General features: G+C 42.3%; 1 protein-coding gene across 3 annotated transcripts; it reads right to left on the minus strand.

Moving 5' to 3' along the window:
• Positions 1–3,477: 3,477 nt before the first annotated feature.
• fbxl20 (F-box and leucine-rich repeat protein 20) lies at positions 3,478–15,092 on the minus strand. Of its 3 annotated transcripts, none has more exons than XM_008329972.3 (15): positions 14,789–15,092; positions 11,647–11,708; positions 11,505–11,559; positions 11,333–11,407; positions 11,118–11,212; positions 10,943–11,011; positions 10,748–10,843; positions 10,503–10,629; positions 10,158–10,232; positions 9,834–9,964; positions 9,511–9,571; positions 9,115–9,159; positions 8,960–9,016; positions 8,645–8,857; positions 3,478–6,678 (listed from the first exon to the last, which is right to left on the minus strand). In XM_008329972.3, exons 1-15 carry the CDS (start codon positions 14,828–14,830, stop codon positions 6,571–6,573), a joined length of 1,311 nt encoding a protein of 436 aa, XP_008328194.1. In that variant the 5' UTR covers positions 14,831–15,092; the 3' UTR covers positions 3,478–6,570. The 3 variants fall into 3 exon arrangements, with proteins under 3 accessions (XP_008328194.1, XP_008328192.1, XP_024920333.1); XM_008329970.3 differs by having other exon boundaries at positions 9,834–9,973; XM_025064565.1 differs by lacking the exon at positions 3,478–6,678 and adding an exon at positions 6,693–8,038 and having other exon boundaries at positions 9,834–9,973.
• Between the last annotated feature and the right edge of the window lie 1,385 nt (positions 15,093–16,477).

The raw sequence follows: 16,477 nt of genomic DNA on the forward strand, positions 1-16,477 counted from the left end.
CGCTGGTGAAAGCAAACGTGTGGGCATGGAATAACAAGACACTGTGGAGTAATGAGATTTTGAAGTGCAGACCATGTACACGACTTTGTTGCTGAAGCTGCGACTATATTTGTTCCAGCCAAGACAGTGCTGTTACCTACTCAATGACATCAGTGTCGTCTGAAGAATCCTTTCTCAAATACTCCAGTCGTGACCCAAAAAGTGGGTCGCGGGGCTAAATTTGGCGGTTGACTGAATGGAATAATACTATTAATACCAGTGATGTCTGGTCTCCCGAGCAAGGCGCACTGAGTTCAAACGCTGCATTGTGCGGTGAAGTGCAGCCCTCTGTTGATTCCGTGCCTCATTTGCATGAAGCATTAAGGAAACGTGAGCGAAACGTGTCTCAGGCCGATTTAGTTTTGCTGGGTGAAAGTGGGTCACAACCAAAAGATGAAGGTAATCTACAGGAACCAGGGCTCCACTACAGTACATGAGCACAGAGGCCTGGTCTTCCAGATGCAGCCTGGTGTGGAGCCAGAGCTTGAACCACTTAACTGTGATTCGTCAAAAAGCAGCAGCGATGAGGTACTGTAGTCCGATCCTATTCCTCTAGTTTAACTGCAGCCTCGTCAGCTTTCTATTGATTCACATTTTAACAGCAAACATATAAAGGCAATTTTTTTTTTACACACACTCCTAATGTTTTTTTATTTAAGAAGGTATTCTTTTATAGTTTCCTTCAAGCTGCTGCGGGACAGAGAAAGAGTTTCAAAACAGGGACAGAAACCATGACAGAAAATAATAGAAAAACTGAAGAAACCTTTAGCTTTGGTAAGTGAGAGAATTGTCTTGGTGTCTGGGAAAGGATTTCATGTCAGTGACAAAAGGAAGCGCTAGGTTATCTATAAAAAAGAACAGAGAGATGTGGTGAACCGGGAAAACACACACACAGATCTACAAATACCTGCAAATTATCGGAAAAAATTTGCCTTATTAGGACTTTCGATTCAGTCAATCACTCAATTAAGTTCAATGGTTCTCAAAGTGGGGGGCGGTGCCCTAATGGGGCATTTGGAGAAGGGAGAATGCAGCAGTTTCATGAATTAGATTTTTTTTTTAATTGTGCCAAAGTGAGAAAATATACAGATTTGCATTTTTTTTTTCTGAGAAAATATCAGATGTTTAGGAATTATACTGTATGGAGTTTTATACTTTTAATGGTGACAAGGGGTGATGGAGATAATCCCAGCATTCATCAGACAAGGTCAGGGTACAGTTCACCACTCCATTCACACCTATGGTTGTCCAATGAATCCCTAATCTCTAATCTAGATAGTGACCTTGGAAGGAAACAGGATTACCTGGAGAAAACCCAAATCTAACCAGAAACTCATGTTCTGGTCCATTAGAAACACTGACACTGACAAAGAACAGAAAGTTCCCGAACAGAAAAATGACTTGACACACACATGTGCACGTACTCATTCACGTTCACACACCAACGCCGCCCTGCGTGTGTAGCTCATCTTCCATCATGGTTGCCATACCCCAGGTGCCAGAGCCCAGCTGATAAAAATAAGCATTACAACCGGATTGAAAACACATTGATCTCCCCGTTATTTGGAGACGGGCGAGAAACGGTAATGAGGACGGAAAGGAAGGACTCGGTCCCATGCGGCAGGAGACAGATCCCAGCCGTGACAGCGGTCGTCACGGTGCAGCCACAGGGCCGCGGCTGCTATTCTTTCCATTGGCAACAAATTGCCGCTCGTTGTCCATCTGTGCTTTTACCTCAAACAAAACGTGCGTAAGCAGGCGCCGATACGGACTTGACCCCGCGGGCAGTGCCACGCCAGCTGCAAAACAAGTGTTTTAGTCACGTCTTGGAGCTTGGAGGGAGTCTCCTGGTGGAGTCTGAGTCTTTCTCTTAGTCATGGTAGTGGAGACGGGTGGCCTTTAAAGATGCTAATCAATGCAGATCAACACACTCAGAAACTGTAGCTGCACTTTATTAGACAGCAGACAGACGCTGCTTCAACATTTTCATCCTTTTACTCACTGCTTACTTATAGACGCTGAACGGCCAATCATCTGCCTCCATTTTTAAACCAACTGGCTTCACATCTGGAATCACATGTGGCTCTTCAGCCACCTGGCATTGGCTTCATGTGGTGTTTACTAGGGATGTCCGATATACATTTTTTGCCGATATCCGATATTGTCCACACTTATTTTCCAGATTCCGATATCAACCGGTACCAATATAGGCCTGGTAATATTTATTTATTTATCTGTACAAACCACTGAGTACAAGATTAATTAGAATGAGCTGCAATGCTGCCATCTAGTGACCTCCGCTTTAATATACAGTTGTTTATCCCCTAAACTGTTTTTAGGGCACACATCATTTGAAAAAAAAAAAACAGGCATTACAGATATTACATAATTATGCTAATATCTGGCCGATAATATCAGCCGACTGATATTATCGGACATCCCTAGTATTTACGATGACGGTGACAGATTCGACACTTGACAGTTTTTTTTATCTAATATTTAATCCTGCCATATTGTTTGTCACTCCGTCATCTTCATATTTTGGGCTCCTACTAATATTAGGAGAAGCATCAATTCCATGGGACCAGCACCACCACTCCCATGCTCTCCAATCAGCAGCTGAGCACTGACCACCGCCGCCCCCCTCCCCCCGTAACCAATTTTCAATGTGACAATACAATTTCAAACTGCTTTGTAGCAGCAAAATAACTTAATGTCACCGTCCTCGTCCTCCCAAGATCTGAGGGACAATTTGTGGCGGCGGTGCATCAGCTGCGCACGTCATGAAGATCCAGATGATACGTGTTAGAAAGATGGGCCTCAGCTAAACTGTAAGTGATTGCAGTGTGTGTTACAACACGTGTGTGTACATCACAGTATGTATGTACAGTCTGTGATATTACTACAGTACCTTCCACACACTGCACCGTGGTCTGTGTTAGAAAATGATCATAATGACTCCTCTGCTTTTCCCCCATTTACCCTGCCCTAGGTAAACGTTCGACCTGGGGGCATCCATCCTCTGTGTCTGTGTCTCTGTCGACCATTAGCATTAGCATTTTCACATTTCCCACAAGAATCTAATGAGGCTCAGTAGGTAGGAGCTCTGTCTTCCACAACAGGAAGGAAATGGATGTGGCCAAGGGCAAACAGTTACCCCTCTGTCTCCCATCCATGCAGTTCCTAAGCATGGATTATTGTGGTTTATGATAGGAGGGGCATCTGTTGTTTAAAAAAATAAAAAATAAAAATAAAAAATATATTATTTTCCTGGTTTGCTACAAAATCTTGGAAGTTTTGCATCCTTTTGAAGCAGGACTGATTCAAACAGAGGCATCTAGAAACGGCGAGGTCACAACACAAAGCTCACTGCTGCCACCTACCGCAGTGACAAGGTAAGTACAAGCCGGGCACCACAGAAATCTACATCAGTCTTAATAATATAGGTATATATTTATTCATACGTACATATTCATTTATATCGGTTAATTGTAAAAAAAAAGAAAGAAAGGAAAAGATTTACAGTAATCATATGAACTACAGTCATTGTCAAAGTTGTTGAAGTTTCTCTGCTGCTCTACCGTGAACACACGCACACGCTGTAGTTTTCTTGCCCACTTCATCATCCACGAAAAAGAAGCTCAACCGCTGTGTAAACTGGTGAAAGTGCGACAGACGGACACAGGGAAGAGGGGGTCGACCAAGGGGGGCGCGGGGATATGACGGAGCAGTCACGCCGCGTGGAGGCCTGTAGTGTGTTTGGTAACTCAGGCAGACCGAACGCCATCGTCGCCTGTGGATCTGCGGGTCATTTGTACAAAAGCCTTGATGAAAGCACACGCCGTCATCGTTTCACATTAAAATGCACAAACAGGAAACCCGGAGTTTACATTCAGGTTAAGGTTAAATCCTCCGACTCCGAAGCACAAAGAAGGGATTAATGGGAAGCCACTGCAATTATAAATCTGTGATGGAAATCCAACAGTAAGATCCTGTTCAACAACAGATCAGACCGGAGTAATGCCTGACTGGATTACCCTGTCTGGTCCAGCTGTCCAATCAGAAACAGAGGAGAATCCTAACTTAGTTGGATAGTGACACCAGGACAGACGTTCCACTATCTTGCTTGATGTTTCTGGGAAAAGTTCATGACAGAGGGTCGGCTACACGGGCTGTCAATTATTTTGTCAAGGCGGAAAGACGGACATATAAAAATGTCTTTTTTCAGTTCTAACTCTTGAAATAAATAATGCTCTCCAGGTGGTTTAGTGTTGTGTATGCTTGGCCTGCTTTGTTGGAAAAAGCTACACTTCTTCAACTAATGGCTCAAGAGATGACTTCTGATTAGACTGCCCTCTAATGGAGCCCGTTGTTACTACAGAAGGTCTGTGGCATTTATGAGTTTTTAGAGGGTTTTAACCTTTTTAGGATAGAAAAGTGGATGAAAAGTGACGGCCACACAAAAAAACATTAAAACAAGGAAAGCTAACCTTTAAAAGGAACAAAAAGATATTGTCTAGCCATCCCGAGGATGAGAACATTCAGCAAGTACAACCTACATCATTATCCCCCTCTTTAGTTCGCATAAAAAAAATCGAACTCACATTCAACATTTATCATGATTGCGCCCCTTCCCCCCCCCCCGTCACCCCCAGACAAAAGGCTAAACTGTGGACACTCAATAACAATTAGGGCTTAATAAAAACAAACTCCTGTGGATCCAAACAGAGAACTGAAGAGGGCTCCAGAATCAACCTAGGAGAACGTGTGACATCAAACACCAAATGAAGCAGGCACAATCCAAACCACAGCAAATGAGAGAAATGCTAAATGGTGGAGAAGTAGAGAAGGTTAAAAAAAATAAATAAAATAAAGCAGTAAAAGATGCCTGTATTAAAACGAAACAGGGGAAGAAAGACGGACCGAAGAAGGAAGCAGGTGCAAGTGCAGGAGAGTACGTTTTTCGTTGGAGAGAAAGGCTCCAATACTTCATAGGGTTTGGGCCGCAGTAGACGGCAGCCCCCTGCTGTGACACAAATCTTCCCGTCCCGTCTGTCGGCGGGCACTCAAGATTCAGACGACTTCCTTTCACAGTGACTGCTCTGATATGATCAGATCTGGCTGTTGTCTCCTCAAACAGTGTTCACGACTCCAGACAGACGGGGGAGGGGGGGGGGATCACGGGTGGCGGGGTACAACACGCCATCTCTCCTAACCCTGCAAGGCCTCATGGGAGTGGAGGAGTTGCTGCCGTCGCTCCATACAACGCGCGCGTGTCCTTTCTTTTCACTGTCGAGGGTGAGGTTCGCGTCAACGTCAGAAACCGTCACCGAGAAGGTTTCACATTAAAATCTAATTCAGTAAAATTGCATGGGTTCTGATTGGCTCTTCCTGTCCGTTGTCCTGTTATGACAGCACGAGTTCCTGTAGTGACAAGTCTTTTGTTTTTCCTTATCTGGCCAGTTTCAGTTCTTCTCCAGATAAGTACTGGCGTGTTTTTTTTTGTTTTTGTTTTTGCAAAGCTTCGTCAAAGTTCCCCGTCCACTCTGACATCATCGTCTTCTGTTGTGCAGCTGGCTGTGACTCTCAGACATTTTAAATATTTACAGTTAAAAAAAACAAAAAAACAAAAAAACTAGAGTTGTTACATGCAACATTTGGCATCTTCTCCCGTCCCCACGTATAAATCCTTCCACTTCACCTACGTTTTTGTTTTTCCACAACAAACTGAAGCTTCTGATTGTAACAGAGAGAGGGCGTGAGGACACGGGTGGAGCAAGAACAGAGTACGCATTCAAATGATGGTTTGGTTTGTGATAGTAATGATAGTGTGTGTGTGTGTGTGTGGTTAGTCTTACATTTTGGGATCGTTGGTGTATTTTTTTTAAAGTGTCTTATCATTGCTTTTAAGTGCAAAGAGCTGCATATGTTTTTGTTTTTTTTAACCACCTGACAGACTGCTGCTTTAGGTCTACGCAGGTGCAGTTCCCATCCAGAGGTAGCGGTAAAGTGACCTTTCGACACACGCTGTGGGATGTGTCGACAGACTATGTGGGATTTTTTTGTATTTTTACTTACTCAAAATCATCTGTCGCGGTATTTTTTTTTTCTCAAAGTGCAAAAAAAGAGGGGATGCCTGTAAATACTGGACAATCACTTTAGATGCTAAGGACTTTTCATGTGACGACGGTGGCGATACTGGATTCAAGCCTCTGTAATACTGGCTCTTCTGCTGAACACTGCCTAGAATCGTCCCGACATCCGACTGGGGGCTGACTGGGGTGTGTGGGTGTGTGTGTGTGTGTGTGTGTGTTTGGGATAGTTGGGAATGTTTGAGGAGAAGGATACCCAAGTAACGTTATTCCACTCCCTCTCTCTCTCTCTGCAGCTCCAAACGCAGACGCACCGGCATGTAGTCTATGACGAGCGGTGGTAAAGTGGGAGGACAGCAGTTGAAGGGTCATGTGACAGGCGGCGGGACCATCCACGGGGGAACACGCGACGCAGGAAATGGGGGCTGAGGTCTTTACATCATAGCAGGATACAGCAGCGGCAAAATCTCTGACGACTGCCTCCGACGGAGGGAGGCGGAGTGACGGGAGCGAAGTAAGCGTGCACTTTGATGTTGGGAAGATGGGTCTGCAGGAAAGAAGACAGGAAAAAAAAGAGATATGAGTCAGTTCTTTTTACAGATGCTGTAAAACTGCAGTAGGGCAGTTACTGAGGTGAACGATTTCCCAGCGTCGACCTCCGACGATAAAGACTTCAGTCCCTTTTCTCTGGGAGACAGTTTGAATTTCAGACATTCATTTTTCTGTCTGGTGTGTGGGTGGAGTCGTGACTTGAACAGAGTTTTTGTTTGGCCATAAAAGGTTTGAGCAAATGACAGCAGAGGGTTAGGTTCTCGAAATGGGCATGTTTGTTACAAGAAAAACAGCGTCTCTACCATCGGAGTGCGTCAAGGAAGTTACTTAGAGAGTACACTGCAGTACTACCACAGTTAATGTGCTGGGAGTGGTGTCCTGTAAACACACACAGCACTACTGTTGCACTGCCTCACGTTGCTGACATCATACAAAAAAAACCTTGCTTAATCAAAGTATGGCCCGGGGGCCGATAATGGTCCAGAGCTGGGTTTGTTTTAGGCCCTGTCCCAACCTTAAAATTTACGAAAAGGATCAGAACAAAGGATTATGAGGATGTTGTTGCATCACTGTGACTTTTTTAGTAATGAGTACTTCATGTATTTTTTTTTGAGTAAGCATCTCAGAAGAGTTGGACACACCTGACCCCTTAAAGACAGTACACGTTTCCAAGACTATCCGCACCTACTGGACTACTTCATCATCACAGACAATGCAAACAGTGTATGTAATGTGCAGTGAAGATCGATACCAGCCTCAGCTCCCAAATATAAAACCTCTGTTACTTTGTTTAGAGCAGCCTGGACTGGAAACTGGGCAGACGGCCAGTGGGGCTGACTATGGGAAAAGAGCAGCAGCCATTGACTTCCACATGTCTGCGCTCACCACAGCATCTATAAACAAACACCTATGGACGATCTCTGCGTTCACTCCGAAGCACCTGCTGCCGCGCGTTTTCGTAGACGCCCGAGTCGTTTCCACGAAGATCGCCTCGACAGTCATCCATCTCCAGACAGTACACGGTTAAACTCCACTCCCACTGGTTGCTGCCAGTTCTGAGATGATGTCACTGTTGGACATTTTCCCATTTCAAACAGACATAAACTGAGAGTGTTTTTTTTTTATCTCCTGCAAGTTCTTGGCCGACCACAGCGCCCCCTCCACCCCCAATCCTCCACTTTTTCTTAATTCTTCATCTTAAAACTCCACCCTGGAGAGACGTCTACTACTACCACGTGTCTGGCTGCCGTGCCCGGTCTTGCCGCGGGGGTACGACCCGTGACAAGAACCCGTCTTCTATCATCTCACCTTGGTAGCAGCTTGGCTGTTCCTCCCCCAGTTTTGGGCTGTTGATACTGATTTGAAAATGAGTAACAAATAAACATTATTATTAATATTCTTTACAATTTTTGACAGCACGTCAAACCTTAAACTTTGTCACAGCACTGTCATAAATACACTTTCTGCAGTGCGTCTCCCCTTTCAACTGTATTTTGGACACTGTTTAATATAAAACTTTACCATCAGTCATCTCTTAAGTCAATTTCCACACTGTGAGAAAAATAAAATAAATACCAAAATTAAAAACACCTGCAAAACGCAATTAGAAAATACTAAAAAACCTGGACCCACCCCCCCAACCCTAACCCACATCCCTTCACCTGCTGTGGCTTCTCAAGCTTGTAGTGGTGATAATGACACTCTCAGTTTATTCTCAATGTCCAACACTGTTCTGTATTTGTCATTTCTACAACGCCCCCCACATCAGAAACCAGTGAAAACACACCTAACAGGAAATCAACTTTGTCCAAGACCTAATCTGGTATTCGTTTACTTAAAAACTTTCAAATATGACATGAGTATTTCTTTTGTCAAAATGACACCTGTCAGATAAGAAAAAAAAAAAAAAAAAGTATTTTTGAGTCGTTTCTGAATGTGATTTACTCGCGGGCGAAACTCACCCTTAGTCTCTTGATCCCAGCCCGAGTGATCTGCTGGCAGTCGTAGAGCTCGATGCGGTCCAGACTGTGGCAGCTCTTCAGGTGCTCCAGCGAGGCGTCTGTGATCAGGGGGCAGTTGTCCAACTCGATCACCTCCAGACGGTCGTGAGCGCAGGGCCCGCTGCCCAGGTGTCTGATGCCGTCGTCGGTGATCAGCTCACAGTGCGATAGACTCTGCAGGAACACGCAGCGAACTCGGTGTCAGAGCAGGGCCCAGAGCAGGGTTACTCGGCTGAACGTTGTCAAAAAACAAAAACGTTGTAATCACACACTCACAAGGACTTGCAAACGAGGGCAGTAGATCGAAAGTTGGATGAGCGTTGCGTCTGTGATCTGACGAGGGAGGAGAAAGGATAAAAAAATGTCAGGACTGTAGATGGCACCAAAAAACAGTGTAGGTGTATATTTATACTGCTGTGCTTTGAAAATACCTGTACACATTCTTCTAAATCCATTTTCTCGAGTTCATGACAATTCTGTGAGGGAGAAGGAAGACGAAGGAACCAGAGATCAGCTTCTTCAGGGTGAATAGAATTAGGATCTGTCTATTTGTGTATGATTATTATACAGAGAAATTAGATTTAAAAAATATATATATTAAAAAATGTATTCTACAATTTATCATCGTTTCTGAATTATGACCAACATTTCCTGAGTGTCACTGCACGGCTACTGCAAAATATGTGATGCATTTTGTTTGGAAAGAAAAAAAACAACACAAGCCAAAAGTGGTCATGGGAAAACTTAGCGTGACGTTGTTGGTGATTTCAATGTGAATTCCAAGATTGCTGTGTTTCTGTTTGTGAATACCGAGCCGCCACACTCACCCTTGCTAATGTAGTGAATCCAACGTCTGTTAGCTGGGAGCAGCGAGCTACTTCCAATATTCTGAAAGAGGAACAGAAGAAGCAGACAGTTATGGCGCAATTCCTGCAGTTCCTGCCGAATTTGTGACACCGCCTGGCCTCAACATTGAAAGTAAGAGACCGCTGTCTCCTTCAAACTCTGCAGAAATGTTTCAATAGAAGTAAAAAACACAAAAACAAACGTTCTGCAATGTAGGGTGACAATTTGTAGTTCTGGTGACTGTAGAAACCCATCTGTTGGCAGTGTGTGTGTGTGTTTGTTCATCTAGCCTCTCTACAGTTACCTGAGGCGAGGGCAGTTCTGTCCAAGGGCGTGGAGAATAGCATCTGTGATGCTGGGACAGCCTGAGACACACAAGGACTGCAGGTGGTGACAACCTCTACAAATGGTGATGAGACCTTCGTCTGTGATCAGCTGCCCAGACAGAAAAAACAAAACAACACAACAAAGGTATATATATATATATATACATATATATATATGAAATTTTCTCCCTTTTTTGGTGAGTGTAAATGACCCATTCTTATTTCCTTCCATTGACAACATATTTATAAAACTGTCTTCAGTTACAGGTTCTCTCCTCAGTTCGGCTGTCTGCCGTACTTACTGGACATGTTTGCAAGGTAAGTGTGACCAGTTCTGGACAGTAGGCACCAATATGTTTCAGGGCCTCATCTTCTAGCTGTAAAAGAACAGAAATGAATTCAGTCAATTGAAATCCCATTGGCCAGAAAAACTCAAACAACTGTTCTTTAGATTTAAATTTAATCACATTAGTGTTTTTGTCCAACAAAATATATATATATATATATGTATATAAACATATATACATATGTACATATATAAATACACACATATATACACACACATATATATAAACATATATACATATGTACATATATAAATACACACATATATAACACATATATATTTATATATCTCTGACGTTTACCTGCGAGCAGCCTTTGAGGAACAGTCCCTTTAGTGCAGGGCAGGAGCGCACCAGGGCCTGGATGCCATCTTTGCTCACCTGATCACACCAAGAGATGTTGAGCTGCTCCAGCTGTGGACAACCCTCACTGGAAAAAAAAAACAAAAAAAAAAACATGACGTGACAGAAAGAAAGTGTATGTGTAGAAAAGGCAAAAGCCTTTAACCCAGGGAGGGACAGTAGTCCACAGTAATGAACCCACACACCTGAGAGCTTTGAGAGACAGGTTGGTGATTGAGGTACATGAGGTAAGGTCCAGGTGCTTAAGCTTCGGACAGAACTTGCTGAGACTGTTACACGTGCTGCAGAATAAAAAAAGAAAGAAAGAAAGAAAGAAAGACTCTTCAGAACAGTCGGGTACAGAATGTATTGGCAACACTTTGACTGAAACATTCACAAACCTGTCAGTGATTTTTGTGCAGCCGTTCAGACTGAGCAGCTCAATATTCCTACAGTTTTGTGAGAACGTCCTAGAGTGAAAACAAGAAAAAATTAAAATTCACACACACGCACACACAATTATTTAATGGCTGTCAAACTGGATATGCCATGTTCTCCTGCCAGTGCCACACTCACCTCAGGGCGCTGTCTCCGACACCCAGACACCCTCGCAGGCTCAGCTTGCGAAGAAAACCTCCACATCTCTTTGAGATGTTCTCCACCACCCGACCCTGAAACGGAGCAATCCACTCAGTCTGCTGTTTGTGTTTGCACACTTTGTTTCAAGGAAATTAGATTAAGCCGACGCCACGAAGTGAAAAGTACACAGCAAAGGCTTTTAGCTCACTCACCTCGATGTCCCTCTGAAAATTGAAGAGGTCGATTCGTTGCCAGTTGCTGCCATCTAGGGCTAAAACATTCCAGGACTGAAAAAAAAGAGAGACACAGACAATGACAATTTCAATGAGACGACTCAAACTACAAAAAAATAAATAAACAAAACACACAATCACAGACACTCACCCGTGAGACCTGGGCACAGCGACAGAGCGTCACCACATCCAGAAAAGAAAAGATTCTGAAAGACAAAAAGAGAAGAGGTTTTTTTTTTTTTTAGTCCTAAAAAGTCCTTCCGACTGTGGGTGTGTTTAGAAATGTGGCTTACCGCAGCAGGAGCTCCTTGGGCAGTTTCTTATTGATTACTGCCTCATCACTGTTTGTGAACATCTGCGAAAAAGCAAAAGAGTCACGTCAGGCTGGGTGTCCTGTCCCAAGGATGGTCAGAGCACAGAGGCAAGGACAACTGATAGTAATCATCTGAGGTTCATTCACTCAATGTCAAACCTTCAGACAGATAATGCAGTGGAGAGACGGAGAACTGTGCTGCTGTCAACTGAGCAGCAACGACCCATGTTTTTTTTGTTTTTTATTGTGGTTTAAATCACTTATCATTGAATTGTTTGTGTTGTTTGTAACGGTAATTCCACCCTGTGCTTAAATCTGCAAGTAACTACTCCCCGATTACGCAGTATCTGAATTCCTCCCCCCCCCCAAAAAAAAAACAGCTAATGGCTGCGCTCACAAATAATTGCATCTGTGTGAAAAACAAATTTCCCAAACGGAGAGGAGGACAAAAGGCACAAACAACAAATTAGCCTTTATTACCTCGATACGTGCGCACGCATTTACTGAGGACCGCGGGGTTCCCATAAATTGTGCTAAATCGCACTCTGCTAATAGACTGTAAAATGCAAGATGTTGCAGTTGAGACAATTAAGTTTTGGGAACATCTCCTCAGCCAAAACTAGGAGAATGAAGCAACATCTGGTGCAATCTTTTTTTTGTTGTTTATTTTTTCCTGCATAGATTTAGAACAGATAAATCTAAACCAGAGACAGGGTAATTGGGGTGTTGGGTATACAGTGTGTAAATAAAAAGTGCAGGAAGGCATGTTTTTGGCGTGGGGCAACTGCTGTGGCAAAGTCAAGTAGGGAATTAAAAGTAGTCACTGTGTGCAGTTAATTTTGAGCACAATTGAAAGGCCGGAATAATCCTGGAATAAATCTAAACAACAGAGAGATGCGTAACGAGTTATAATGGAGTATACTTTGTGAGTGTGTGTGTGTGTGTGTGCGTGTGCTATTTAGAGTTATGGGTGTCTCCCTTGAAACCCATTTTCACCACAGCTTAAGACTGGGAAGAATTTGCACAGCGAAGCAAACCTATCCATCAGTGTCACTGAAAACAAACTGACAGTCCTGGCTGTTGACATTATCGACTGGCACTGTTAAAGGCCGTGACGCTGTAATAAACATCAGGATGAGTTTGTAGGAACAGCTTCAACTTCAAATTTAAATATTAAAATTAATGTAGAAACTGCATCTATTAGACATCCACCGTACTACGACTGGAGCAGGTGGGTCGGCCAAAGTCAGTAATACAAGGCAGGAGGTCAAAGCTGACGGCGGCTTTATCCCACTGCTAAGCTAAATGTACGGCAAAACAAAGAGTGATGATATTTTTAGAAAGTATTGCCTGAAAAGACCTCACACTTGGATTACATCAGTGAGTTTGAAATTCATGATGTTCACGACAGGCTGACAATGACCTGAGTTGAGCTCAGATATGAACCAATTTAACAGTATAGTCAAAATCTATATTAATTATTTTAAAGTTCAGTTTGCATTTCTGTGTCATTAAAAACTTAAATCGAACAACAGAATTTTGACAATAGATATGTCAAAGTTGGTGAAAAAAAACTGACATAAAACTAAGACAACAATAACAACTTTATTAGTAGGTTATTAATAATCCACTTGGCTATTTTTATTATTCACTTATTACTGACATTTTTTTTAATAAATTGCAAAATATTCTGTGGTCTTTCCAAACCAGATTAAATAGTAACACTATAAATAACAAGAAGTACTTACAACAATTTATCAAATGTCCTGGAAATTATCCAAAATGTCTGCAAAACATATGGCAAGGGCAAAATATGTCCCACGCTGCAGGCTTGCCATAAAAAATTAAGCCTATAATTTTTGATATATATATATATATTTTTTTTTTAGAAAGGTCAGACGGGTGTACGACTGTCCAAGTCCTCAGGTTGACCCCAATGCTGGCCTTTCAGACTTGACCAGAGTAATTTTGAATCATATATTCAAGAAAGCTGCCTTTTTTTTTTTTGTTTTACATTAGACTTTGATCGTGCCATTGTTTTTTACTGACAAATACAAAAAAGGCCCATTAAAAACTTTGCACTACACTCGTTCACTTTGTACTTTGAAGACAAAGGTACTGGAATTCTTTTGTCCGGATTCCCGTGAACGTCACACGCACTAGCTCCACCGCAGCTGTTGGGCCAGAAGGTAACGGCCTGAATCTTCTGAGTCCTCAGCTGTTGCACCGTTAAAAATAAATAAAACCACGCTCACACATCCCACATTGACCGAGGGATTTAAATCCGGTTAACACCAGGACAATGTCACTTGCCCGATGCAGTGGTGTTTTGTACTATCTTTTAAACAATATATATATTACGCGGCGCTTGCGTGGCTGCGACACAAAACTTTATTGTCAATGTTTCAACTGTAACATTGACTGCAGCCGACCTGAGTGTGTTTAAGCGTGTTAACAGGTGGCCCAAATAGTGTTACTGTGATCTTACTGTGCCAATAAGCTGACATGTGGCAGACGATTAGGCCCTGTTTGCTCACAGTTTTGTTGCTAATACAAGCGGTGTGTGTAGCAGGAACAGCCTGAGGCCGCTACATCCGCAGCGGCCGTGGATGAGCACAACACTCCGGCAACAAAAGTAGAGCCAAAGCTGTCACAAATACAGTGTAAGCATTGGGGTGAACAGCTTCACTTAACGTAAGATATTAATAAAAATAACACTTCTGTTTATTAGTGACTGTCAGAGCTGCACTCGCTGCGCTGGATGTAACCTTATTGTCTTTGTTTTGACGGCACAGGAGGGAAACGAGGACCTTTTCTGCAGTCCCTTTAAACCACACGAGCGCTTATCTAAATAATGTCAGGCTTTGGGGGATTACACTGGACAAAATGACAATTTATGTAAGCGCCGTGCCCTTTAAAACGTACAAAAACAACAGCGTTTGTGGCAGAAATACTGCCTGCGGAAGCTGCATCACTAGCCTCCACAACATTAGCGCAGTTTTTAAACAAAAACAGACACAGTCATCACATAGAATCACACTCAAATGCTAATTAAAGTTGGTATAATGCATCTTAGGAACTGTCAGTTGGCAAATATGTGTAATAACACAAAAGTTGGTGACCTCAAACCGGCTCCGGGAAACACCGTTCACCTCCTTCCCCATGTCGGACACTGCTGGTGTTGCTGCTCGTTGTTACCGACTCAATGGATTCGGTGTAGGCGCAGGATTGAAACGCAGATACGGGCCGTCTTTTCCTGCCAGCTGGGCCCCCACCTCCACGACTATCATGCTACCGTTTCTTGGTAGCCGTGTCGCTTTTCGACAACCAAACACAGGATCCTCCAGCACCTAATAACAATAAAATATGGGTTGTAGGCTACAAAAGCTACGGTCAGCCAATGAGCCAGTTCTCTACTCCGCTTGTCCTCACCTCCCCTGCTCCTCCTCCCCTCGCACGGGTCTTCGTTTACATCCACACAAAAAGCCCGAAAATAAATAGGACCTCCGCTAAAATGGAGCGCGTGGCCAAGTAAATGTATCAATATTTAAGTATCACAATGGAAGTTTAATGTGGAGGCAATAAAAATAAAAAGTCATTGTTCCATTAAAGATTAATTTTAAAGTAACTGCATTTTTTATAATTATAGTATATATATAATAGAATGGTAGTTAGATCAAATAAGTTAGCGATTGGTGCAAAATAAAAAGGTTTTATTTTTCTTCGTGAAATAATCTTTAAACCAGGGAAATAACTTCCTTGTTTGTTCTTGGCCGCGCCCCTGAGAGACAGTACGTCCAATCAACTCCCTGGATGGGTCACGTGATGCTGTGTTGTCATAGAAAGGTATATAAAGGCACCTTGGTCGGTATTTTCCCTGACTCAACAAAGTTACGTTCGATTAAAAGCTGTTTTCAGTTACGTGAGAAATTGAGAAATTAAGTAATTAAGTAATAAGTAATTTGTATTTGAAAAAGAAAATCTGATCGGGTTCTGAATAAAAAAGACAGTTATTACCCGTCTTAAATTTGTAGGTCTTTTAAATAATTTTTAATTTCAACCTTAGTGCTTTAGGTCTGCTTTTGTAAAGAACATAATAATAAAGTCCGAATATCATATCTGACATCAATCAGAACTAAAGAATGAGAAATATAACACACTTTTGCTTAAATCACACAATATACACTCTTTGATATGAACTTGAAGGTTGCCATAGCAGGGAATGTAGGAGAACATGTGGCCCTCAGTTATTATTTAATTACAAAATATATTTAGTATTTCTGCTGTACGTTATGATAAATAAATTGATCAATTACAACATAGCAGCGTCTTCATTGATAATCTGGTCACAATGGGAATTCAAAAGGATCTGACTGGGCAATTGGGAATAGTTCCGTATGTGAGCATACCCTCTGAAAAGCATTTGTAAAAATCTGTTTTATGTTGATAATTTTTTCCCCATTAAATGAACAGTAATCCTACACTTTTCTTGAATCGTTCTTCTTCTGTTTGAAATTAATTAACCACACAAAGTGCAACTCATTGTATCAAAGTCATCTATGTATTTCTACTATAAATTAGCGTACTCTTTTAATTATGCATTTTAACCTGTAATTGTTGATCATCTATTTTTAATATGTTTATGTCAATTACTTTTAATTGTATTTAATGTTTTCTTTCTCAATTATATGCAGCTGCAATTAGTCTGTGGATTGAGCTTTTTCTATCTCTATTCGATTTGCCAATTCGTTTCAAAACTACTTCTCTGAATCAAATGTTTCATATTTCATGTTATAATGACATGCCGTCTT

The sequence above is a fragment of the Cynoglossus semilaevis genome, chromosome 17 (genome assembly GCF_000523025.1).
Source record: "Cynoglossus semilaevis isolate Cse_v1.0 chromosome 17, Cse_v1.0, whole genome shotgun sequence".
In the NCBI taxonomy this organism is placed as follows: Eukaryota; Metazoa; Chordata; class Actinopteri; order Pleuronectiformes; family Cynoglossidae; genus Cynoglossus; species Cynoglossus semilaevis.

What these genes read in the sequence shown, in the direction of transcription:
- fbxl20 (XM_008329970.3), bottom strand. Translation starts at nt 14,830, where the DNA reads ATGGGGAAGGAGGTGAACGGTGTTTCCCGGAGCCGGTTTGAG. An exon ending in CAGAACTGCCCTCGCCTCAG is followed by an intron (nt 9,572 to 9,833) that starts GTAACTGTAGAG and finishes TTCCTCTTTCAG; the next exon opens with AATATTGGAAGTAGCTCGCT. An exon ending in ATTTAGAAGAATGTGTACAG is followed by an intron (nt 9,017 to 9,114) that starts GTATTTTCAAAG and finishes CTCCCTCGTCAG; the next exon opens with ATCACAGACGCAACGCTCAT.